Raw genomic sequence first — 24,874 nt, 5'->3', positions numbered from 1 at the left:
TTCATGTGTACATTCTTATATTTCTGCCTCTGTATACCCTAGAGTGTGCTCACCACCCAAAATTTAGCTTCCATCCGTCACCATACTGTTGATCCCTTTACCTCTTGAGCAGGAGGGAAAATGGGAGGAGCTGAGGGCAGAAAGGCAGGTGGGGTCACAGGGTCTCACAGGTCTGATGAAGAGTTTGGAACATATTGTCAGTGCAGTGGGAAAGCATTTGGCCGCACCATGCGGCATGCGGGATCTTAGCTTCCTGTCCAGGGATTGAGCCTGTGGCCCCTGCAGTGGAAGCGCAGAGTCCTAACCACTGGACCTCCAGGGAAGTCCCCATATGAGGGTTTTTAACAAGGGATAATATATGGTTTTTAAAGATCGTAGTGGCCATTGTGTGGAAAGTGGATTGTAGGGGAAGGGATGAGAGCAGGGTGACCTGTTTCATAGCCGTCTCTCTAGCACAAGACCTCACTGTAGATAAACATGTACTGAACCAAGTTACAAATGGATGGCAGGGGAAGATGGGCTGTCTTCGGTTGCCGACTTTCCCTTTGGAGATTAAAAAGACAAGAGAAAATGAGTAAAAATACAATTCATAATTATTTCAACTATGTTAAACCAGTGGATGGTTTATAAAATGGGGGCCACGTTGGAGATACTCTCAGAGGATAAATGAAAAGAGAAGTTGGTTCTTAGATTAAAAGGTAGAACCCGGGACTTCCCTGGTGGCGCAGTGGTTAAGAATCCACCTGCCAAGGCAGGGGACATGGGTTTGATCCCTGGTCTGGGAAGATCCCACATGCCACAGAGCAACTAAGCCCATGTGCCACAACTACTGAGCCCGCATGCTGCAACTACTGAAGCCCGTGGGCCTAGAGCCCGTGCTCCGCAACAGGAGAAGCCACCACAAGGAGAGCCCGTGCACCGCAACGAAGAGTAGCCCCCGCTTGCTGCAACTAGAGAAAGCCTGAGTGCAGCAACGAAGCCCCAACGCAGACAAAATAAATAAATGAATTTTTTAAAAATATAAAAAATAAGGTAGAACAACTAGCATATTTGGCCAGTTTGCTTAACTGGAGATGAAGAGAACAAGGAGGAGAAAGCAGTGTTTCCACAGAACTTGGCCATAATTTAGTTGAGGTGAATTGTAACTGTAGCAAAAAGCACCACCTGCCTCTAGTCAACAAAGCAGATGTGAAACAGAAGCAGTTCTGATCAGTGGGAGAGGAAAGAAAATTAAGAAGCTAAGGTGTATATTTTTTCTGACTTAGGACCCTCCAGACTTATTTCTAAAAACAAAAGGCTGTGTGGCACAGAACATCAAAAAAAAACTGAGTCATACTCATCCATTAATAAAGTAACTAAGATGTACTAACACATAAGCTACAACATGTTTTATAAAGGATGGAATCAAGTTTATCTGAAGTACTTTGCCCTCAAGTATTCTGTGGGGTGTTGACATCACTTTGGATCACGAAGAACGATGTACACAGTTTGTGTTGCAAAGCTGTTGGAACTGGAAACAGAATCGGATTCACTCATTGATTTTGTTTCTTTGTTTTAAAGCTCTGTGACACAGGAGACCAATTCCATTTGTAAATTTTATCATAGAAGCAAAAATGTATATATTGCAAATGATTTAGGGCTGGGATAATTTTGTATTTATTAGTTTGCAAAAGAAAAAGAAGAAATGATAAAAACCATTAAATCTTTACTATGATGGATTAGAAAGGGGAAGTTTTTTCATTCTTGAGTCATTTTACTCTATATCATATGGTGTTGATATGAAAAGTACTCAGCTTGCTAATCGCCTAACTGTGACTTAGGGTGTCATGTGTTGTTATATAGCTACTCTTCAGCTTGTAAATGTGAAGAAAGCTGTGAAGAAGACTAAATATGATTTCTTCTTGCTAAAAGTCATCAGCCTTCTCTTGTTTTTTTTTCCCCTAAGTTTTATAATTGTGGACATTGGTAACTACATATGGATTAAATTTAGTTTGCAATTTCTGCCACAAAAAAACCCCAACACTTTCATAATTGCATCGTCAAATTATGAAATTTAGTTTTTATGAAACTTTATGAAACTTTATGAAATTTAGTTTTTATGAAACTTTATGAAACTTTATGAAATTTAGTTTTTATAATTTATGAAATTATGTGATTTAGTTTTTTTTTTCTCTTTAAAAGCAAAACACCAAGCTATGTTTTATTTTCTCAAGAATTCCTAAGCAAGAATGAAATGTGGTCAAACATCACTAATTTTTTCATCAGGAAGATTGTCTTCTAAATCCTAACACTGGTAGTGTTTCTTAGGACGTGTAACTACTTTATAGCAATATTCCTCAGCTGAGAGCAGCAGGTATGCCTTCCACAGAAAATAAGCCATGGTCATTCCACTATTTGAGGCATTTCTGTTTTCCACACAACCATCCACGTCTGATTTCTCTGGTCAGATGAATGGGTGTTTGACATTGTAGTAGTTGGGCCTATTGTTTCATTATTTTATTTTATTTTTTAAAATAAATTTATTTATTTTTGGCCGCATTGGATTTTCGTTCCTGCGTGTGGGCTTTCTCTAGTTGCTGTGAGCCGGGGCTACCCTTCCTTGCGGTGCATGGGCTTCTCATTGCGGTGGCTTCTCCTGTTGCGGAGCATGGGCTCTAGGTGCACAGGCTTCAGTAGTTGTGGCACACAGGCTCAGTAGTTGTGGCTCATGGGCTCTAAAGTGCAGTCTCAGTAGTTGTGGCACGTGGGCTTAGTTGCTCTGCGGTATGTGGGAACTCCCAGACCAGAGGTTCCCCACTGAACCCCTGTCCCCTGCATTGGCAGGCGGATTCTTAACCACTGCGCCACCAGGGATGTCCTGGGCCTGTTGTTTTAAATACATCAAAAGATGTACATACAGGGACTTCCCTGGTGGCGCAGTGGTTAAGAATCCGCCTGCCAGTGCAGGGGACACGGGTTCGAGCCCTGGACCTGGAAGATCCCACATGCCCCGCGGAGCAACTAAGCCTGTGTGCCACAACTACTGAGCTTGTGCTCTAGAGCCCGTGAGCCACAACTATGGAGCCCGTGTGCCACAACTACTGCAGCCTGCATGCCTAGAGTCCATGCTTCGCAACAGGAGAAGCCACCGCACGGCAATGAAGACCCAACACAGCCAAAAATAAATAAATAAATTAATTTTTTTAAAAAAAGATGAACATACAACAAAAAACTGTCCAACTAGACGTTTCTGGGCTACAGGTTTTCAAGGGAAAAAAAGTATTCTTCGGACAAGCCTGGAATAATGGTCTAATTTGAATGGTTCCAGGAGGAGGAAATGCACCTTTATTGCCCTGATGTCTGCATTTGAGTCTTAGGTGTGCAAGTGTGGGAAGAGCAGATACTAGGTGTGCTTCGACTTGTGGTCCTTGCCTGCTCTTCGTCCAGATTCTTATCACCATCCACACCCTTGGTTGCTCTCAGTAACTCTGCACAGAAATCCACAGGAATTGCATTCTTCACTGTTAACTACACACTGTCTTCAAGATCCAGTTGGGTGGGAGTGGGACCAGAGGGGCAGTTTCCCTGCTGCTCAGAATCTAACCCAAACTTTGGGGGAAGGAAGAAATGTTACCACTTGTATGACCTCTCTCTTCACTCCATCTAAACACTTTTTTAAAATAATGATGAGCCTCATATGTGAATAACCAGGACCAACCTTAGACAGACAGAATAGGCAGAACTTGTCTCTAACTATCTCATGCTTCTCTTTTCAAGTTAGAATAGAAGTTTAAGCAAGAGTGTCAGGGGGTTCTGGTTGACGACGTTGCTTCTGGGAATTCTCTGCTGGCGGCCTGTGGAGTAACTGCAGGCACTGCAGGCTGGAGTTTGGGCAGGGATGGTCTGGAAAGGGAAAGGCAGCCCTTCCTTCCCGTGTGGCACTCAAAGATGGACTCTAACTAGAGCTAACTCCCACTTAATCAGGGAGGATCAGTGATCTTAGCAAAGAATAAAATAAGAATGTAGATCTTCCCAGAAGGAGTTATGGAAAATCTTCCCTTAAACATAAGTGTCTAATAAATGTGGGCTTCATGGGCACATTTCCACTGTTCCTTTTGAAGACTGGATAGATAGCACCGTTATAACCTGTAGCACTCATAACTAACAACTGCCGGAATTAAAAATATGCTACAGGGCTTCCCTGGTGGTGCAGTGGTTGACAGCCCGCCTGCCCATGCAGGGGACGCGGGTTCATGCCCTGGTCCGGGAGGATCCCACATGCCGCGGAGCGGCTGGGCCCTTGAGCCATGGCCGCTGAGCCTGCGCGTCCGGAGCCTGTGCTCCCCAACGGGAGAGGCCACGGCAGTGAGAGGCCCGCGTACCGAAAAAAAAAAAAAGCTACAAATACACATGTATCAAAGAAAATCCAAACCCTAGCTGATTAGTTGTTGAATTAATTCTGTTATGTTACATCAGAATCATGGTCTCTCTTAGGGATCAGAAGTTTTAATAACCTTGACAAGTTGTCTGGGAAAAATCAGTGAAATCCTGTGCCCTTAGGAGTAAATTCTCACACCAAACCGTCCAGATTTGGAATAAGGTAGCTACCAATTTGACTGTGAACTCAATGCAGTAAATTTTTTTTTAATCAAATGGAAAGTGCATTAGGTCACTCATTGGCCTGCATGCCTCCATAATAGCGCTTTCTCAGTCTACATTGATCTGGCTTAGTCCGCCTCTAATCTCAAACGTGTCCTGCTGTGACACCACCTGCCTCTCAATAAGACCCCTCGGTGACGCTGTCACTCTGCAACTTCCGACCTTCAGAGAATTGTAGATTAACCAACTTGGTCTTAACCTGTGTCATAGAACTCTCGGGTTGCATGAAATGGGACCCAACTCCAGCTAAGCAGGACAGAAGAATTTATTATAAGGGTACCGGCACGGCTTTCAGCTAAGCAACGCTTCTGGGCCCTGAGATGAACCGGAAGAAGTAACAGAAAGATGTCAGGGAGGCCGGCAGGCAGCACTTCTTGGGTTGTGTTGGTTTTCTCTCTCCCTCACCAGGATGCAGAGTCTCTGAAAGCTTATTGTGTGTGTATTTCTGTTTTTGTGAACTGGTTTCTCTACGTTTATATTCCTGGCACCTTAAACAAGTGCTTGGCATATGAGTGAGTTTGTGGGACACCTTCTTACTGAAATTCGCAGAAGAGATAGCAGCATTGAAACCTTAACCTCAGTGGGTGGCCTTCTACAGTTGCTTGAATTTACTGGCTGCCCTGTGGCTTTATCCTCAGCTCGTTGTCAAGGTGCACATGAATGATAACAGCACGAAGTCACTGATGGTGGATGAGCGGCAGTTAGCCCGAGATGTTCTAGACAACCTTTTTGAGAAAACCCATTGTGACTGCAATGTGGACTGGTGTCTTTATGAAATATATCCAGAACTACAAATCGGTAAGTCCCAGTTCCAGCAATTGGCTGTACTCCAAAAAACCTGTGAGTTTGCTTTATTATGGGTTTTGGTCTATTGCGAAGAAGAGTTTGGTTCAAGGCTATCAAGACTCCCCCTACATCACTTCCCTTAGGTCAGGTTCAGTGTTTGCCTCTTCATTTATCTGTGGCAGAGACTCAGATTGGAGCAGGTGGCCAGACCTTGGGGAATGTAAGCATTATTGCTGCTACTTCTCTAGCAGATCCAAAAGGGAAAGAAAGTGACAGGAGGATACTTCTTACCGCATGATTAGCAAGCTGAGCAGATGGTCGGAGAGCCTGGGTGTCTGTCAGCCGATGTCTCTTTAAAGTTTACTTCTTTATACTCTAGGGTAACTCTGCCGCGGGCCTCACATCACTGCCCGCTCACTCAATGTCTGACACTTTGTCTAGTGGAAGAGGCTCAGCCCCGAAGAGCAAAGGACAGTGGATAGACGTTGATTGAGTTTTTTTAAAAAGCTAAAAAGCAATTAAAGAAATACTCTGTTACTTCTTATTCTTAATACCACTCATAGAACAGTTGTCTCCTGGGAGAGCCTGTTGGAATACAGAAATACATGTTTTAGAAGCTTTGGGTACACATCTTTCTGGAGGAAATGGTCTGCACGGAAATAACCTCTTGAAGTTTTCTTCAACTCTGTGAGTCAAATAGAGAATTGAAAGCTCTCTAAAGGAAGGTTTAGGGTTGGTTCCGAAATACATTGTTTTTTAGCATTTTAGGGAGTGATGTCTTATAGTACTCATCACTTATCTCACAGTTTCTCACAATTTCATTCATAGTTGTTTAACCAATTATTGCTTAATTGGCCTCCTTCCATATAGGATGTTACCTCCACCTGGGGCTATTTAAAATAGTCAAAAATTCTAACATGAAATAAAGAGCAATGGCTGACCATTATCACTACATTGTAGGTTCATCTGCCATGTTTTTAATGGAAAATAAGTTGAAGACCTGAGACTGAAGAATACACATAATAGAGATGTTACAATGTGACATCATGTAAGAATTAGGAATTTCTAGAAACTGATGAGAAGTATGAAGCATTGTGTTAACTCAACACCAGCTTATTTCTCTGTTGGAAACCCTGATGTCTTGGGTCTGAAAGAATGCTTTTCCTTGTTTTATCAGAAAGGTTTTTTGAAGACCATGAAAATGTTGTTGAAGTCTTATCAGACTGGACAAGAGACACAGAAAATAAAGTGCTGTTTTTGGAGAAGGAGGAAAAATACGCTGTATTTAAAAACCCCCAGGTAAGATAACTTGTATATTGTTAAACCGTATAAAATATCCATTTTTTAATGTCACCTGTGTACTCACCAGCTCATTCATCATCTCACAAAATATCACAAATGTATTCCTTTCAAAGAAACACAAACAACTCTTAGGCCATACGTAAACTAAGAGCCCCTTGAAGGATTCAGAGAGAAAATAATCCATTTTGTTTCTTTTGATTCAGCATCCAAAACATACCTCTTTGTTGACTTATCCTCCTCTTCTGTCCTTATAGCTCGTTGGCTACGTTAATCCAATATATGTGACGCACTCTGAGCCATTAAAACGTCATAGTTTAAAGATACCCTTTTCTTTGTTGTTCATATTTGGTGCTTATGGATGTTGGGATAAGTCAAGAGAGTGCCTGGAAAATGTACAACTCTACGTACAGTCTACAAAATAAAAAGTGTTGTTCTCCATATTTGAAAAAGCTTCCTCAAATCATGCGTACAAGGATGTCCTAGACTTGTCCCATGGAAATCTCCAGCCAACTGTCTGCGCGTGGCGGGCAGGGAAGTTTCCTCACACAAAGTTGCGTTCAAGCGCTCACCTGCGAAATCTGTTGGAGTTAACCAGGTGAAGAGTAGAGTAGAAGCGAGCATCCTAGGCGGGGTGTGTGTGCAAAGTCCAAGAAGAAAGAGGGAAGTTCTTTTAGGTCATGGGAAATTGTACAGCTGGACCATGAGGAGGAGGTAGGGACAGGGGGTGACAGTGCATTCAGATAAATTGTGGAAAAGAAACTGATAGAAATAGCATATTGGGGGCTTCCCTGGTGGTGCAGTGGTTAAGAATCCACCTGCCAACGTAGGGGACATGGGTTCGAGCCCTGGTCCAGGAAGATCCCACATGCTGCGGAGCAACTAAGCCCGTGTGCCACAACTACTGAGCCTGAGCTCTACAGCCTGCAAGCCACTACTACTGAGCCCGTGTACCACAACTACTGAAGCCCACGCGACTAGAGCCCGTGCTCCGCAACAAGAGAAGCCACTGCAATGAGAAGTCTGCGCACCGCAACGAAGAGTAGCCCCTGATCGCCGCAACTAGAGGAAAGCCTGCACACAGCAACAAAGACCCAATGCACCCAAAAAAATAAAAATAAATTAAAATAAAAAAAAGAAATAGCATATTGGTTAAAATAAAAGCAGGTCAGAAATGAATGTTTCCAATCACCAGTTCATGCAATCATGATTGTAAGGGGTTCGTTTAAAATACATTTTCAGGCTGTTACTCAGTTTTTAACATTTTGGGGTTTTTGGCTGGTTTTTGGGTCTTCACTGCTGCACACGGGCTTTCTCTCTGGTTGTGGAAGCAGGGGCTACTCTTTGTTGCAGTGCATGGGCTTCTCATTTTGCGGTGGCTTCTCTTGTTTTGCGGTGGCTTCTCTTGTTGCCTAGCACAGGCTCTAAGCTCACGGGCTTCAGTAGCTGCAGCACGTGGGCTCAGTAGTTGTGGCGCACAGGCTTAGCTGCTCTGCGGCATGTGGGATCTTCCCGGACCAGGGATCGAACCCGTGTCCCCTGCGTTGGCAGATGGATCCTTAACCACTGTACCACCAGGGAAGTTCCAACATTTTGTTATTTTTATCTTCTCAAAGAACTGGTTTTTAGTTTCATTGATCTTTGCTATTGTTTTCTTCATCTCTATTTCATTTATTTCTGCTCTGATCTTTATGATTTCTTTCCTTCTACTAACTTTGGATTTTGTTAGTTCTTCTTTCTCTAGTTGCTTTAGGTATAAGGTTAGGTTGTTTATTCGAGGTTTTTCTTGTTTCGACATTTTGCTGTTTTTAAAAACCCAGCCTCAACCACTCATGCCTGCTTTGCCTGTTTAGCTATATTCTATATTTCTTTTATATGAAGCTGCATTTTCTTGCCACTATGGGATTCATTCAACTTTGTGGTCATGATTGAGGGGCATGGAGCGTGCCCCACTCTCTGTGGGTGGAAGAGCTCAAGTCTAGGGTTCGTTCTTGCAGAAAAATGATTTATGGAAGTAGGGATAGTGAGTGAATTGTCATCTGCAGAAGCTTATTAGATGACAGAAGATTCTGAAGCTGCTGACAGTGTTCCAGGGTATTGTTCACTGCATTCAGCCTATAGTGTGTTGCGTTTATTCCCAGCATCCCAGTGCCAGTGAGAGCCGGTGGAGGTCCGACCCCGCTTAGGACTCACGGATGCTGGAACAGATCCTGGTCTTCCTGGCCGGCAGCCATGGCATCAGGCCATTGATTTACACTCACTTCACTCTCTAATACTTTGCCACAAGCCCCAAAACTTTAGGAATAGATGCCAAACAAGCATAATTGTCTAAGAATCAAATAGAGATAAAATTTAAAAACTTGAAAAAGTCTGAAAAATGTTCCCAAAGGCTTGAAGATGCATAAAAACTAAGCACTACTAAATACTTAGTGCATCCGAATCACTAAGACCTGAAAAACAAGTGGTGGGGGAGATTTTGAATCAACATGTTGTTTCTGCTGTGATTTTGTTCTTGATCAAATTGTTTTTTAACAAAATCATGTGGTCCTAGCAAGACCTCCTTTGGACTGGAGAGCAGCAGGAACAAGATGATCAAGGGCTTTGTAGATCGTGTTAAAGACACTGGGCTTTGTCCTGAGGCTTGCAGGGAGCCGTTGAAGGGTGTTGAGTTGAGGGAAGATCAGTGTGATTGCACAGCAGAGAATGGAGTTGGAGAAAGTAAAAGTGGCAGCTGCCATGTGATGGAGAGGTGGTTACAGAAGCCCAGAAAGAACAGATAATGATGGACTGAAGGGCATTGGGAGAGACTCAGGAGGTAATGGAATTTTGCAGAATATGGTGACCGCTTGGATGCTGGTATAGTAAGGAGGCATAGAAGCAGACATGGATGACACTGATTGCCCGCTCGGGAATTAGATAGATCCTGATGCCCTTCCCTTCGGTAGGAAGCATGAGAAGAGAAATAGGTTGGGATATAAACATGATGAACTAGATTTTAAACTTTGCTGAGTTTCTCCTTCTCCTTCAAAAAAAAATCTCATTTCATCCTCCATAAATTCAGCATGAAATGTACACATTTTTACTTTCATGTTTTCTATCAGATGGGCAATATTTTACCTATAAATGTCACTAGAGACATGCTTCTAAATTTTTCCTTGTGGTGTTTTTCTCTTCTCATGAGATGAGTAAAAATCTTTCTACCTTTGACGTCCCCATCTCACCTGTTCTCCAACTCCAAGGTATTTATTTACAAGGAAAAAGAGAATTGACTGGATTTTGGTCACTTTCCCAATATCCCCCCCAAACTTACCTTGCATTAAGGGACTTTCCTCTGTGATTGTAAAAAAAAACTTCTAGAGATGAAGATAGTGACAGGAACTGACTTCTATTAGATAGTATTGGTTCTAAGTTCTTAAGATATCAAACCTAAGAACTTTTTTTTCTTTCTAACTTTTATTTGCGTTTATTTTTTGCGGCATTTATTCCCGGGCCAGAAGTTTCTGTTTCTTCAGTTTCTTCTGGGATATCTTTTTCTTCTGTGCAGCCTCCTCTTCTGGTTTAAGAACAATCTGTTCTTTTTCAGTAAGGCCCATCTCAGTGTGGCAGGGAGAGCTCGTGTATGGCTTGGTCTGACCACGAGCTCTGTAAGTCCTGCACTGCATTGTGCGGGCTTTGTTCACCTGGATTTGCTCAATGACCAGAGAATCTACATCTACGCCCTTAAGTTCAGCCTTACTCTCTGCATTTTTGAGCATGTGCAGTAAAAATTCAGCACTTTTTTTGGGCCACCGACCCTGCGTCCAGCCCCACTGTTTGGCCTGGGCACACCTACCAACTCCGCCATTGTAACGACAGAATGGCACACGTTGCTTCTTTATAGTGACATCCTTCAGATACTTGGTGGCTTTTCGGATACGCACACACGTATTGGCCTGGGCAGTTTCACGAGTGTTCTTAAAGTGAGCACGAAGAGTTGAACCTCTTGATGTGCGTGATCTTGTGGGGTTTTCTGGATCAAGTGAATAGCAAACCATTTTTAGAGGTCACCTCAGGCCGCTTGCTGGAAAAGCCTAAGAACTTATTTTCATGGCAGTTTATAACAAAAGCTACGTTTTATCAAATGCAGAGGGATAAACTGACGATCCAGGGAAGGAGGGAAATTGCTAGAAACTATTAATAGCTACTCTATGCTAGGCTAGAAGCTTTGCAAGTATTATCTCCAATCTTTACAACTATAAGAAGGATATATTGCTATTCCTCTTTACAGATGAGAAAACTGAGATCAAAGATAGAAAGGAAGCCTTTGTTTGATCTTAAGACTCATTGGGGACTTTGATGAGTGGTTTCCATAGGTTGAGTCTTCTGTTCAGAGCTCTCAAGACTATAGGAAACCTGGAATGAAATTGGTAGTGACTGAGGATGTCCTCAGACAAGGTAAATTGAATACGGCTAGCAGGATGATACCACAAATGGAAACACTGATTCAGAAGTTACTACACTGACTCAGTTTCCCACAATGAGAAGAAACTGATTGCCAGAGGCCCGGATCAGAATAAGCCCCCATTTATTCTTTTGCTGTCTCTGTAATAGTGGATGAATAGGCCTGGCCTGGGCCACCATTCCTGAAGAACCGTGTGCTGACAGTCACATTGTTTTACATGGTAAATGACATCCTCTGCGCCCTTAGAGACAATGGTGCCTGCTCTCATAGGTCTGCAGGTGTAGACCCCTGGAGTGCTTGAGAGTTCAGATTCTGTCTTTCTCCTTGGAATCTGCATTCATGGCTCCAAAGTCAGTCTGTTCTTGGCCTCCCCATAGCCTGTTTGATATGTAAAGTACGGATTAGTATTTGCAGCTTGACTGAGAAAGAGCTTCTGTGGCCCAGAGTACCAGTTCTCCTGGAAAATTACTAAACCATACAAAATTATGTAAAACTTCATGAAATTTTACAACGCTGAAATCCTTAGTACTTAATAGGATTCTCTTACAAACTACTTACCTGCGGGGATAAGTCTAGGCAGGCGGCAGTAAAATGAATGCAAAGGGGGGTTTTGAGCTCAAATATTAGAAACAACCATCAGTAAAGATTTGGGGACATCAGTGGTGTGCTTTGCAGGCACACATGCAAAGCACCGCCTCCACCCATGACTTGAAAAGTGATGTTGTTCACCTGTGTCTCAAGTGTCACCTGCTGACTGTGTGGTCTTAGCAGGCTTTCTGATGACACCTGAATTCAGCGTTTCTATTTGTACAATGTGATACGGCTGTACTTCCCACCTCGCAAGGTTAAATCCAGCATGAAAACCGCTTGCAGCATCGCGACGTTATATATAAAAGTCAAGTCATTTGATGCCAACCGAAATTCAGCGGTCACCTATAAGAAAGGATGAACTGAAGCATATTAAAAAAATGTAAGAGTTTATTTGAACAAAATTCGATTCGAATCCGGCAGAACCAAATCAGAAGTCATTAGGAGCACTCCTCAGCTAAGAACCAGGGGAGAGACTTACAGAGAGAAGGTACAGAAACCAAGAAAGGAAATTATTTGATTGTAGCCTAGGTAACTGTTTGTGATCGGATGCCCTTAGGTTTCGGTTTTTTGTAACCTTGAGGCTTAGATTCGGGTTTGCTTACGTAGGCTGCCCGGCATTGGAGTCCCCGCAGTCCAGTGGCCTCCTTGTCTAATTAATTTAACCAAAGTTATCTGTAATAAGGTGACAGAGAGAAACCAGATCCTGCAAATTTGTGGACCAAAAGATGCTTAATTAGGAAGGAATTTCCCCAGGATGACTGGTCTATACTTAGAGAGGTAATAGCAGATCACTTCATTTTTATTTTTTTTAATTTTTTAAATTAAAAAAAAATTTTAAACCTTTTAAAAAATTTTATTTTATTCATTTATTTTTGGCTGTGTTGCATCTTCGTTGCTGTGTGAGGGCTTTCTCCAGTTGCGACAAGCGGGGGCCACTCCTTGTTGCGTGCACGGGCCTCTCATTGCAGTGGCTTCTCTCATTGCAGAGCACGGGCTCTAGGCGCGCGGACCTCAGCAGTTGTGGCACACAGACTCACACGGACTCAGTAGTTGTGGCACACATGCTCAGTAGTTGTGGCACACGCGCTTAGTTGCTGCACAGCATGTGGGATCTTCCCAGACCACGGCTTGAACCCGTGTCCCCTGCATTGGCAGGCGGATTCTTAAGCACTGGGCCACCAGGGAAGTCCCAGATCACCTCATTTTTAAAGGAGGAAAAGCAGAGTCATGAATTCTCCTGCTGGCTGCTGTTACACCCCACCCACTGAATAGCTACTTTGGGACATCACTGGTTTAGCTTCATGCCCAAGAGGAAGGAACCACATAGGAGTCTCACTCGTGAACCTTGAAGAGGATCCAAGACTATCAGTGGTTCTTCAGAGCTCCTGCTGACTCCTGGGTGTGCAGACATTGCCATAACTGGCACTGGGGATCGCTTGGTCATGAGACACTGCTCTACCTGGAACTTTTTAACATGATTATTGAAAGGATACAGAGGCATCTCATGGAAGCATGACCAGGCTTCTCGGGCTGGCACTGGAAAGGAATATTGTGGGGACCACAGTCGAGAGCATCTTTGCTCCGGATCTCCCTCGGACCTCTAGCTCCTGTCCCTCTGTCCCTCCACAAGCTGTGTCCTCGCCCTCCTTCTCAGTGACCCCCTTACTCTCTTCCCACACAGCCCCTTATGGCTGACTTCTATGAAGGCTGCCTCTGTGAATGAAGATCAAACTTTTGTGCTTGCAAACCCCCTAGAACAAGTTTGAGAAGTGATGTACCGCCTCACACATTTGTATGTTGACGTGCAAAAAAGTGTTTCAGAACTTTTCATCGCAAGTTTAAATAGATGCTGAGAATGCAATGTCCAGCATATTATCAATTCTGGCATTTTAATAAGCCAGCCAGTGGAACCGAAATGCAGTTCCACGGCCATTTGATTCCTGGCGGCATCCATTTACAAAGCACACGAGTAAGCTTTTTTTTTAATAGACTATTTTTTTAACATAAATTAACTAATTTATTTTTGGCTGCGTTGGGTCTTCGTTGCTGGGCGCAGGCTTTCTCTAGTTGCGGCGAGGGGGGCTACTCTTCGTTGCGGTGCGTGGGCTTCTCATTGCAGTGGCTTCTCTTGTTGTGGAGCACGGGCTCTAAGCATGCAGGCTTCAGTAGTTGTGGCGCATGGGCTCACTAGTTGTGGCTTGCGTGCTCTAGAGCACAGGCTCAGTAGTTGGGGCGCGTGGGCTTAGTTGCTCCACAGCATGTGGGATCTTCCTGCACCAGGGCTCGAACCTGTGTCCCCTGCATTGGCAGGCGGATTCTTAACCACTGCGCCATGAGGGAAGTCCAGATAATAGACTATTTTTAAGAGCAGTTTTAGGTTCACAGTGTAGGGGAATAGAAATACCCTGAGGTTAGGGGCAGAGTAGGGACCCTCTAAAGCATGGGGTCAGGACAGGGACCCTTTTGCCCACGTGGTCCCGCCTCTTTGGGGTAAAGTAGGTTGGGGCAGTAGAACCTTACTGTCCTAATTAAAGCAACTTTGTTGACGAAGCAGCTGAGTTTCTCCTAGTTTCTCAGTCTGGTTGGCGTTAGGAAAGTTCCTCTTCCCAGTTGACTGTAATCACAGGGTGGTCTGCTCATCCTAAAAGAGTGCCAGATGTTCAGATGAACAAATGAAACTCAGCCGTAACCCAAAGAGTTTTGTTTTCCCAGCTGCGTTGACATACAGCTCCCACTGTGCAAAGACCAGTGGGGGCCCGAAACCAAAAGAGATGCGTGAGGCCTGAGGTCTGTGTCTGGAGAGGGAGACAAACCCTGGTGTTAACATTAGCTGTTCTTCTTGCTAGGAGCCCAAAGAATCTCTTTTTCAGAGAAGGTATTGGGAAAACATATTAACGTAAGGTCGCCTGCTTGCTGTACAGCTGTTCATTTCTTTTAGTAACATCCTTTATGTTTCTGACTTCAAAATTACTATCAGTTTATTGGGAAAAAACCTGAAAAGTAGAAGAAAGGAAAGTTAAATCATCCACACACTCCAGCAATCATCACTATTGATATTTCAGGCAATTTTCATTCCGTTTGTTGTTTCTTAACCAAAATTTGGTGGTGGTGGTGGTGATGGTTTATTTGGTTGCACGAGTGAGGAGCAGAGAGAGAACCACAATGTCACACTTCCCCTCGGGTGTAGAAGGGTACCAGCCACGGTGGGGGAAAATGACCTCATGGCGTCCCGCCTCTTTTCCAACCTCCCTGTCCTGCCAAGGTTCATCTCTGACCATCCGGGACCAGGCCCAGCTGGAAGGAAAATCATACAGGCGTCACATTTACGGCCTCCAGGAGAGGCTCCTATTTTAAAAGAAAGTCTGCTCTTGACTTCGGTGCCCCAGAGCCCCTGAGCAACCAGTGTGGGCATGTGTATCAGTCAGGGTTGGAGACATGAACACAACCTCAGAATCCCAGTGGCTTAGAGTAGCAGGTGTTTCCTCTGTCTGGGGCCTGCAGGTCGTCGGGTCCTCTGTCCACGGCTCCAGAATGTGCGTCAGATCCAGGGAGTTCCACGTGCCTCTTCTCGTCCTCGGACCAGCAGCCACCTTGACACACTCCCCTGGTGAAAGGCGAGCGCGCCGGAGAATGAGTGGAAACACACGACGCCGCCTCTCAGGTCCTCTGCTCAGATGGAGGCGCTGTCCCTTCCACCCACGTTCTGTTGGCCGAAGCAAGTCACGTGGCCAGACCCAACATAGGGGGGCAAGGAAATGAGCTCCGGCCATTCTCGGGGGAGGCACTGCACAGTCATCACTAGGTGACGGGCATCGGTGAATTCTGACACAGGGCGGAAGAGAAGAATTGGGAGTGATGGTCAGGTCTTCATCAGGTGTACCCCAGCTCTAGCCAGGCTGCTTGTTCACGGGTGCTCCAAAGGCACCCAGTATTTTTTTTTAAATTGAAGTGTAGTTCATTTATAGTGTTGTGGTAGTTTCAAGTGTACAGCAGAGTGATTCAGTTATACATACATAGGTACATATATTTTTTCAGATTATTTTCCATTACAGATTATTATAAGATGTTGAGTAGAGTTCCCTGTGCTATACAGTAGGTCCTTGTTTACCTATTTTATATATAGTTCTGGGTGGATGTTAATCCCAGACTACTACTTTATCTGTCCCACTCAGCCCCCCATCCCCTTTAGTAACCATAAGTTTGTTTTCTATGTCTGTGAGTCTATTTCTGTTTTGTAAATAAGTTCATTTGTATCCTTTTCTTTAGATTCCACAAATAAGTGATACCACATGATACTTGCCTTTCTCTGTCTGACTTACTTCACTTAGTATGATAATCTCTAGGTCCATCCATGTTGTTGCAAATGGCATTATTTCATTCTTTTTTACAGCTGAGTAGTATTCCTTTGTATATGTATATATCACATCTTTATCCATTCATCTGTCGATGGACATTTAGGTTGCTTCAAAGAGCCCCAATATTTATCTAACTCTGGGCCTTTTTCCATGCTTTTCCTCCTGCCCTGCACGCTCTCTTTATTCCTTTTCCCCTACCTGAATATGAACATCTTTCAAGGCAAAGTTCCAACTTTGACCTCCTCTGTAAGTCTTAATCATCTCGATTCACAGTGAGTTCTTCCTCTCTGAAAACCTATAGAACTTAGCTCATTTTGCATTTATGCAGTGTCTTATATGGTTCCCCCATCTACAGATATATAGCCGTCTACTTATATTTATCTTTTCAGTGTGATAGAAAGATTCTTAAGAACAGTGATATTTTACATGCAAAGGGCACTCATAAATATTTACTCGTGGATTGATAAGTGTTTATTTGATTTACTCTTTATTCCAGAAAGGCGATATTAAAAATGTAACATATTTGCTGTTTCTGTCCTATCCTGCTGCTCTCAAATCTTGCATTTTCAGAAGCTGTGAGAAAAAGAGGCAGGCTGTCACTGAAAGTCTCATTTCCCATTTTAAAGTTCCCTTATTGTTCTGCTCAGATTGTCCCCAACAGATAATTAACTTTTGAATTCTGCTGCTTGCTACGGAGCACTCCAAATTCTTACCCAAGAGCAATCCATCCTTTCTAAGGACTGCCCTGCGTGATCTCCAGCTTGGATTTTCTTTGTGTTTTTTGCATTTTCATTAAAACAAAAACACAATATAGCACTATCACTTGGAAGGTGAAAAAAAGGTATTCAGAAGCCGAAAAAGTGAGAGGGGTCTCAGAGAAGGCACGGCTACGTCCTGACCCTCCACGATAACTTCATAAAATGAGACCCTTCATGTTTAGAAAGGCTCTTCCTTCATTTGTCCTGCAGAGGGCGACACGTGCCCTCCTTTTCCCGGATGATGATGAAACACACATGCCCTGGAGTCTCCCTCACAGTCTCTGTCCATTCTTTCAACTCATACAGGCTCACACTTTTTCTAGGGCCCTAAAGCAAGTGTGCTTGCTAGGAGCACACTCTGCATTCACTCTCAACTAGGTCATCACTTTTTGTTTGTTTGTTTTTGGCAAAATACACATAGAATTTACCATTTTAACCACTTTTAAGTGTGCAGTTCAGTGGTATTAAGCCCATCCACACTGTCATACTGGGTTCTCTCCTATGGTGTTTAGCGCATTTTAATGCTCAGAAAAGTCATGAAAAACTCAAAGCTCTGGCACTAATTGTCCTTGGGCAAATCACTTAATCCTTCTGTTTCCTTATCTGTGAAACAGCAATCGCATCTACACTGTGGAGTTCCTGTGAGGATGAAATGACAAGCATACCTGTAAGGCCTCAGTGTAGAGTTCTGGCAGGTGGCATACGTTACATATTACATTAGTCACCGTCCTCAAGCCAAACACGTAAAATTAGAATCGTTTCCAAACCCCATAGAGTAATCACACTAATTCACACTATGCTGTCCTTTCAAATAACACGTAAAAGTTTCTTTAAAAACACATTAGGGCTTCCCTGGTGGCGCAGTGGTTGAGAGTCCGCCTGCCGATGCAGGGGACACGGGTTCGTGCCCCGGTCCGGGAAGATCCCACATGCCGCGGAGCGGCTGGGTGCGTGAGCCATGGCCGCTAAGCCTGCGCGTCCGGAGCCTGTGCTCCGCAACGGGAGAGGCCACAACAGTGAGAGGCCCACGTACAGCAAAAAAAAGAAAAAAAAACATATTAAAAGATAATTCAATAAGAATTATGGAAGGAGTTGTACTTGATTTATTTCCTCTGTTTAAGTTAGCAAGTTGCCATTGTTATGCACTGTATTTCTAGGAGATCTCCTAATTCTGCAAATTTTATTTGCCTGCGGTTTGCTTCCTCTCTGTCCAATACACTCTGTTCTCAAACTTCAGTGTAAGTAAAAATCATCCAGGAAGTGTGTTGGAGTGTAGATTCCCAGACCCCCTGAGATTCCGGTTCCGTAGGTTGGGAGCCCAGGAACATGCATTTCATGGAGCATCAAGGTGGTCTGGGGATCACACTTGGAGAAACACCCCCATCGTGTCAATAAACATTTGTGTTTAGACTCAGGAGGGTCCTTAATTTAGTCACTATGCACCAGGAGTATACGTTCTAGTTTTAATACATTTTTTTCAGGCACTATCTTACAGACTCTACATTTCCACATAAAAGTGCTAAATACTTTGACTGTGGCAGTGGTCACGCCTGACACAATCCACAAACAGATGTTCCAAAGAGGTAATCACGGGAGAGGGCGAGGGTCCTGCTTCCCTGAGTCGGGAGCTGCTGGAATTAGAGTAGGTTTAGTCTCTCTGCCCTTGAACTTCACTGACCTTCAATTTCATGAGTAGTGTGGTGTGGTGGTAAGGGCACACACATCATACACACTCAGCCCCTGGTGTTCATTCAGGGTGCAGTGCCCTAGCTGTTTAACCTTGCTGAGCCTCGGTTTCCTAACCTGTAAAATGGGGGTACTGTCACTTACCTCACAGCCTTGCTGTTAGAATTGGGGGGGTGTTTGCAAAGCGTCTGGCTGAGGATCTGGCATGTAATAGGTACTCCCCCAAAATCGTGAGTGCTTCTAAACTGTGGTCTTTCTTTCTTTTGCTAAGCTGGTTCTCTTTCCAGAAATGCTCTTTCTGCTTCTCTCTGTCCTTAGAAGTTGCCAAGTAGCAAACTTTATGTTGTGATTGACCCATGTGGTTTTTAAAAATTAAAATTAGTTGCCAATGCTTATAAAAATCCGATTTCATGCTTCTCTAGATAAGCCAGAATTTCTAGTCCTCAAGGCCTTGGGATCCTACATGGTGATCAAAGGCCTGGGACATGGGACACGGGCTCTACCATCCTCCGGTTCTGGGCTCTTCCAAGGGCACTGGGGTCTCCCAGCTTCCAGCATTTGACTCATGTTCTAGACCATGGAATTTAACAATTAAATGACATTGTATCCTTTGCTAGTGGTCTCTCTCTTTGCTTGTTTCTTCATTGAATGTGCACTCTGGGGGGAAGGGAAGGTGTTACTTCTGACCAGCAGTGGTCAGCACTTAGCAAGTCCCTCCATAAGCACTTGATTGACAGAGACCATACACTGTGGTCGACAGTTTACTTCCTCCAGGTATGTCTCCTCTCTCCAGCAAGACTGCGAGTTCCGTGCAGTGGCTACCATGGTAATGAACACTTACTGATCTGACCTTTTACTATTTTATTTAGAATTTTTACTTGGATAACAGAGGAAAAAAAGAAAGCAAGGAAACAAACGAGAAAATGAATGCGAAGAACAAGGAGTCCTTGCTTGAGGTATGTTTAATTTCGTAGAGTAGAATAAAAGAGAGTTAACTGTATTTTTAAATGATTTGCTTCTCAGAACAATGGGCGATTCTGAGACACACTGAAATTTTAACTTGGGGTTTTAAAATCAAATCATTACTAAATTATAGCTATTTAGACAAACTGGTTCTTGGAGTCAGTTGTTAAAAAGTTTTGCTTTCGACAATATATTTTACTCTTCATGAAGTTGGATTCATAATTCTTGACTAAAAGACATGAATCCACATAAAACTCATCTCTGACCATATATTTCATTGCTTATGTGCTCCACAGTCAGGCGTGACTTCTTTGCAGTGAATGCTAAGGTGCCCTTCCAGCAGCCAGGTGTGGTAGAAAGTGTGAGACTGCAGTTAAGAGATCTGATCCGAGCTTGCCTCTGCCTGTTGAAGGTCATGTGTTATTGGGCAAGTCCAAGAACCTTGGTTTCCTGTATTGTATTGAATTATTACAAAGACTTAGGGAGGCAGTGGAAACACAGCATGTAAAGTAACGGTACACATGTCTGGATTATCACTTACAGGGCTGTGTTCCAGAAGTTCATTTGACGGTTGATTTTCTGAAACTTCTAATGAGTTTTCACATAGCAACTTTGCTCACAATCGAGGCTCTGTTCCCCGACCCTAATGCAGATGCACGCCAGATCACAAATGGGCATAGGAGCCCCAGACAGATTTTTGTTGTCCCCGACAGCATGTTGACCTTTTCTTGAGTTAGGAGATTTGGGGCTTCTCTTGAAAACTCAGAAGACCTGTTGACACCTTGGCCCACATTCCCATCTGGAGCCAATTCACTGATGCTAAAGGGCACCCTCTCCCAGGTACCAAGGCCTGCCCAGACCCCTGCACAGGGTTCTAGCCCTGCCAGCGCTCCCAGCCCTGTTCCCGATGGAGCAGGCCCTACAACCTTGCTGCCATGCACTCCCAAGGTCCTGGAGACAGGCTACAAGTTTTGGTTCCTGGGACCAAGAACACAGTGGGTATTTCCCAGGGAGGCCAACGGTGGGAGTGGGGACATTCTTTCTGCAGAGTGTCTCTTTCAAAGAGTCTCCAGGTTGAGTTGAGGGAGATAAAGCACCAGGCATCCCCAGCAGCAGGGAGATTCAGGTCTGAGCATCCCCAGCAGTGATGGACACAGACAGACATGGAAGGGGAGTGAGCAATTTCCTGACACAGCCCTTGGCCGTTAATCAGTGCTTATTGCATCAGCAGCTGTCTGTAAATCAAGGACTGGTTATGCCTTGGTTTATACAGTTGCCTGAATAGGTCTTGTTGGAAGACTTCAGCAGTTTTTCAAAAGCCGGATGGGAAAGAAAATACAAAGCATGTTATGCTGTGAAAAATCAGCATTATCCTGCTTTCGAACTTGGACCCCAAATCTGCTTGAATTTAAGAGATCATTGAAGGGCTCTCGCGTCCGCCACGCATGCCTGGGCACCTCGGAGCCCCTGTGGTCGGGCCCCAGCCCGGGGTCTCCCACCACACGCGAGGCCAGATGTGGAGGCATAGCTTGGAAAACCGGGACGAGAAACGTTTTGTGCCAGATCGCTGCTGCTTATGTGCGGAGACAGAGCAGACCTCCTGGGGAATGACATCAACGCGTGAGCCTCTATGGAGACCCCAAATTTAAAGCAGGGCCTGAAAAACTTGGCTGATGAGTTTGCCAAACTTCAGGATCATCGACAAGCAGAGGCTGAAAGAGTTGAAGCCGAAGTAGTCGAACCTTTGCAAGCTTCTGGAAGTGGAAGGGAGCAGGACCCTGTGCCCCCCATGTCCTCAGCCTGCCTTTTGTCTGCGGAAAAACATTAGCCAAAGAATAAGCTTAATCCGAGAAGTGAGAAATGCAGAAACAAAGGAAAACAGTCAAAGGAGACCAAATTATAATAGTTGAGTCATTAAGCAAAGTCAAGGACCTTTGGTTCCTCCTCAAGGGCCACAGATCACATTCTGCGCCATATCCTGTGAGCTGTCTTATAGGTACTGAAAACCCCACCAGGTGGAAGAAGTTAACTACATGATGACCAGACTGTAGTCATGACATAAGCTGCCACAATTCCGAGAATCGGCCTCAAAGAAATGGAAACAAACCAACCCTGGAACTAAAGATTAACTGTACCTAAAACAATCAAGATGACGCTGATCAGACCACCGATGATCAATGTCAAGATGACGGTCAGAGCTGACTGTGCTGCTTCTGCATGTAACCCCCTCCCTGCACCTATAAAAGCTCTTGCCCTCTGACTGTCAGTGGGGGGAGTCGGCCTTTGGATAGGCGTCCGTCCTCCCCACCGGTTGCCGGCATTCAAAATAAAGCAAAAGTTTCCTTTCCACCAGACTGGCCTCTTTATAATGACTTTTGAGCAGCAAGCAGCTGGACCCCACTTTCGGTTACAGAACCACTGTAAAAATGAAAGCAGATGACCTCAAAGCAACATTAACGGCAAAGAATTGAGGAGCTAAACAGTTAACTCAGAAAGAACACGTCAGAGAAACCCATCTGATCGACATGTTATTTCACAGGCAGAAACTGAATTACAGAGACTTCCCTGGTGGCACAGTGGTTAAGAATCCACCTGCCACTGCAGGGGACACGGGTTCAAGCCCTGGTCCGGGAAGATCCCACATGCTGCAGAGCAATGAAGCCCGTGCACCACAACTACTGAACCTGCGCTCTAGAGCCCACGAGCCACAACTGCTGAGCCCGCAAGCCACAACTACTGAGCCCGTGTGCCACAACTACTGAAGCCCGTGTGCCACAACTACTGAAGCCCGCATGCCTAGAGCCTGTGCTCCGCAACAAGAGAAGCCACCGCAATGAGAAGCCCGCACACCGCAACAGAGAGTAGCCCCCCTTGCCGCAACTAGAGAAACCCCGCGCACAGCAATGAAGACCCAATGCAACCAAACATAAATTAATTAATTAATTAATTTTTTAAAAAGAAGCTGGATTACAAAGAGCTACAATGTATGCTACTAGAACAACTCGTCATCTGGAGGAAACTACTGACAATTTTGAAAAGCAGAAAACAAAGAATATAAAGACTATATTTTCAGAATTTATCACTATCGAAATGTTATTTCACGGCAAAGCTTTAGACGTCTCCACTACTACCTACCAAAATACACAAAAGATTGGTGAAGAAGATTTAGAGTTTTCTGAAATTCTCTGTATCCACCAGATTGTTCATCCCATTTAGATATCATAAGAGCAAATTCAAAGTCACGTCTTCAGAGATCAGTGTCAGCTAAGTGTGCATCTGGAACAGGACAGGTATCCACCTGTCGACTAAGAAAGGATCAACAAGCAGAAGATGATGATGAAGAGGATGAAGACTTAGATGTTACAAACGAAGAAAATGAAATTTCTTAAGTAAACTTTGCACTTCCATTTTCATCTTAAAGGACTCGGAATCCAGAATTACTAAAACTGTAAAACTTTATACTGGCTTGATACGTTAAACCTCAAAATGAAATCCTACTGGAAATGGAGGAATTATTAAAGGAAATTTATGCTGACCAAAAAAAAAAAAAGAGAGAGAGAGAGAGATTATTGACAAGGCAACTAATACCAGCTAAACTGGGGGAAACTGGGAAAGATATGAACAAAGATGTCACCCAGATCCACTACACATACATTTACTTGAAGGATGCAAAATTAAGTTTATTCTGCTTTTATGAGACTGAATGAAAGGACGTTGAGAGTTATAAAAAAGCAAAGCCAAAAATAAGTTTGAGTGTTTGAACTGAAAGATAGAATAATATGTAATTTTCTTGTACTGCTTTTAAAAGAAATTTGTTAAGAATTATATAATTCTATGCATGTTTTGATTTTTAAACATCTGCACCTAGAAAATGTACTTTGTCACTATCCTTTTCTGATACTACAGTATTAATAATTGTCTTCTTTCTTCTTTGATAAGAAACTATCCCCCGAAAAGGAAATCTTGCCATTTTTGACAACATGGATGGAACTTGAGTGCTAAGTGAAATAAGTCAGACAGAGGAAGACAGATAGCTGTATGTCTCATCTATGTGTGGAATCAAAAAACAAAAAACATGAAATCACAGATACACAGAAGAGATTTGAGGTTGCCAGAGGCAGGGGTAGGGATGCATGAAATGGCTAAAGGGGGTCAAGAGGTACAAACTTCCAGTTATAAAATAAATAAGTCCTGGGGATGTAATGTACGGCATGGTGACTATAGCTAACAATACTGTATTGTATATTTGAAAGTTGCTAAAAGAGTAGGTCTTAAAAGTTCTCATCATAAGAACAAAAGGATGTGTAACTGCGTGAGGTGATAGATGTTAACTACACTTACGATGGCGATCATTTTGCAATATATACCTACATCAGATCATTAGGTTGTATACTGAAAACTAATACATATTCTATATCAATTGTATCTCAATGTAAAAGAAAAGAAAATTATGCCAAAAAATAAAATATTAATGTACAAAATATTTTATGTATAGAATTGTATATTTTAATTTTTCCATTTACTAGCAGTGAAACAGTAATTTTTTTTCACTTACAGGTACAGGAATAAGTTTTCTATTTATCAACTTACAGTAACAGAAATAGACTTTATGTAATGCTTTCTTTTATAATATACCAAGACTGTACTCACAACCTTCCTTATGAAGTTGGGGCTATCGTTACTCTGATTTTGCAAGTAAAGGCACCGAGGTTGAGTCACTTGCTCAGGGTCACAGAGCTAAGTGGTCAAGAAGCCTGGAAGTCTAACTCAGGAGCTGAGACTCAACCACCATGTTCTTCCTGTCTTTTGGCAAATGATATGCAGTGTCAATATATGCATTCAATCAAAGCTGTAGACAAAACGAGTTTTAGCTTGAAGGCTAGTTGGCCACAGTTGGTTTAAATGTGAACAAACTATGTGTTTTATCTTTCATGGGTTTTATATCGTTGGAATCTCAATTTCAGGAGAGTTTTTGTGGAACATCCATCATTGTGCCAGAACTAGAGGGAGCTCTTTATTTGAAAGAAGATGGGAAGAAATCCTGGAAAAGGCGCTATTTCCTTTTACGAGCTTCTGGAATTTATTATGTCCCCAAAGGAAAGACTAAGGTCAGAAAAAAAAGATATGCTTTTGCAAAAAGGCATTTCATGAAAGTGAAAGTAAAGAAATCCTCAGGTGGTAATTTAAATACATTCTACTTTGCCGTGAGATTCGTGTTACTACAGTGTTTATACAGATACATATCCTATTAGGATAGAATTACAGAAATCCTGAATCTTTCCACTGCTCTCTCTTGAAGGTGAAGAGTTTTATCTACTTTAAAGTCAGGTTTCAGAAATTATGACTGAAGCACTTTT

The 24,874-nt window shown here is 43.4% G+C and overlaps 2 protein-coding genes and 1 pseudogene across 2 annotated transcripts in view; 2 read left to right on the top strand and 1 right to left on the bottom strand.

Annotated features, from left to right (window-relative positions):
- Positions 1-24,874, top strand: part of APBB1IP (amyloid beta precursor protein binding family B member 1 interacting protein) — a 103,717-nt gene that overhangs the window by 54,257 nt on the left and 24,586 nt on the right. Inside the window, exons 6-9 of the mRNA XM_060121170.1 lie at positions 5,277-5,436; positions 6,602-6,723; positions 19,424-19,510; positions 24,482-24,625. Coding sequence (XP_059977153.1) covers positions 5,277-5,436; positions 6,602-6,723; positions 19,424-19,510; positions 24,482-24,625 — 513 coding nt within the window. The remainder of the gene's footprint in view (positions 1-5,276; positions 5,437-6,601; positions 6,724-19,423; positions 19,511-24,481; positions 24,626-24,874) is intronic.
- LOC132504106 (large ribosomal subunit protein uL22-like) lies at positions 10,202-10,757 on the bottom strand. Its single transcript, XM_060121162.1, has one exon. It carries the CDS (start codon positions 10,755-10,757, stop codon positions 10,203-10,205), a length of 555 nt encoding a protein of 184 aa, XP_059977145.1. The 3' UTR covers position 10,202.
- On the top strand, positions 20,841-22,733 carry LOC132514752 (CBY1-interacting BAR domain-containing protein 1-like; annotated as a pseudogene).

This window comes from Lagenorhynchus albirostris, chromosome 1 (genome assembly GCF_949774975.1).
Source record: "Lagenorhynchus albirostris chromosome 1, mLagAlb1.1, whole genome shotgun sequence".
Classification (NCBI taxonomy): domain Eukaryota; kingdom Metazoa; phylum Chordata; class Mammalia; order Artiodactyla; family Delphinidae; genus Lagenorhynchus; species Lagenorhynchus albirostris.
The sequence above is the reverse complement of the archived record's forward strand: the minus strand, read 5'-3'. Positions and strand labels throughout refer to the sequence as shown.

Coding starts and splice junctions, on each gene's coding strand:
- LOC132504106 (XM_060121162.1), bottom strand. CDS start 10,757: ATGGTTTGCTATTCACTTGATCCAGAAAACCCCACAAGATCACGCACA.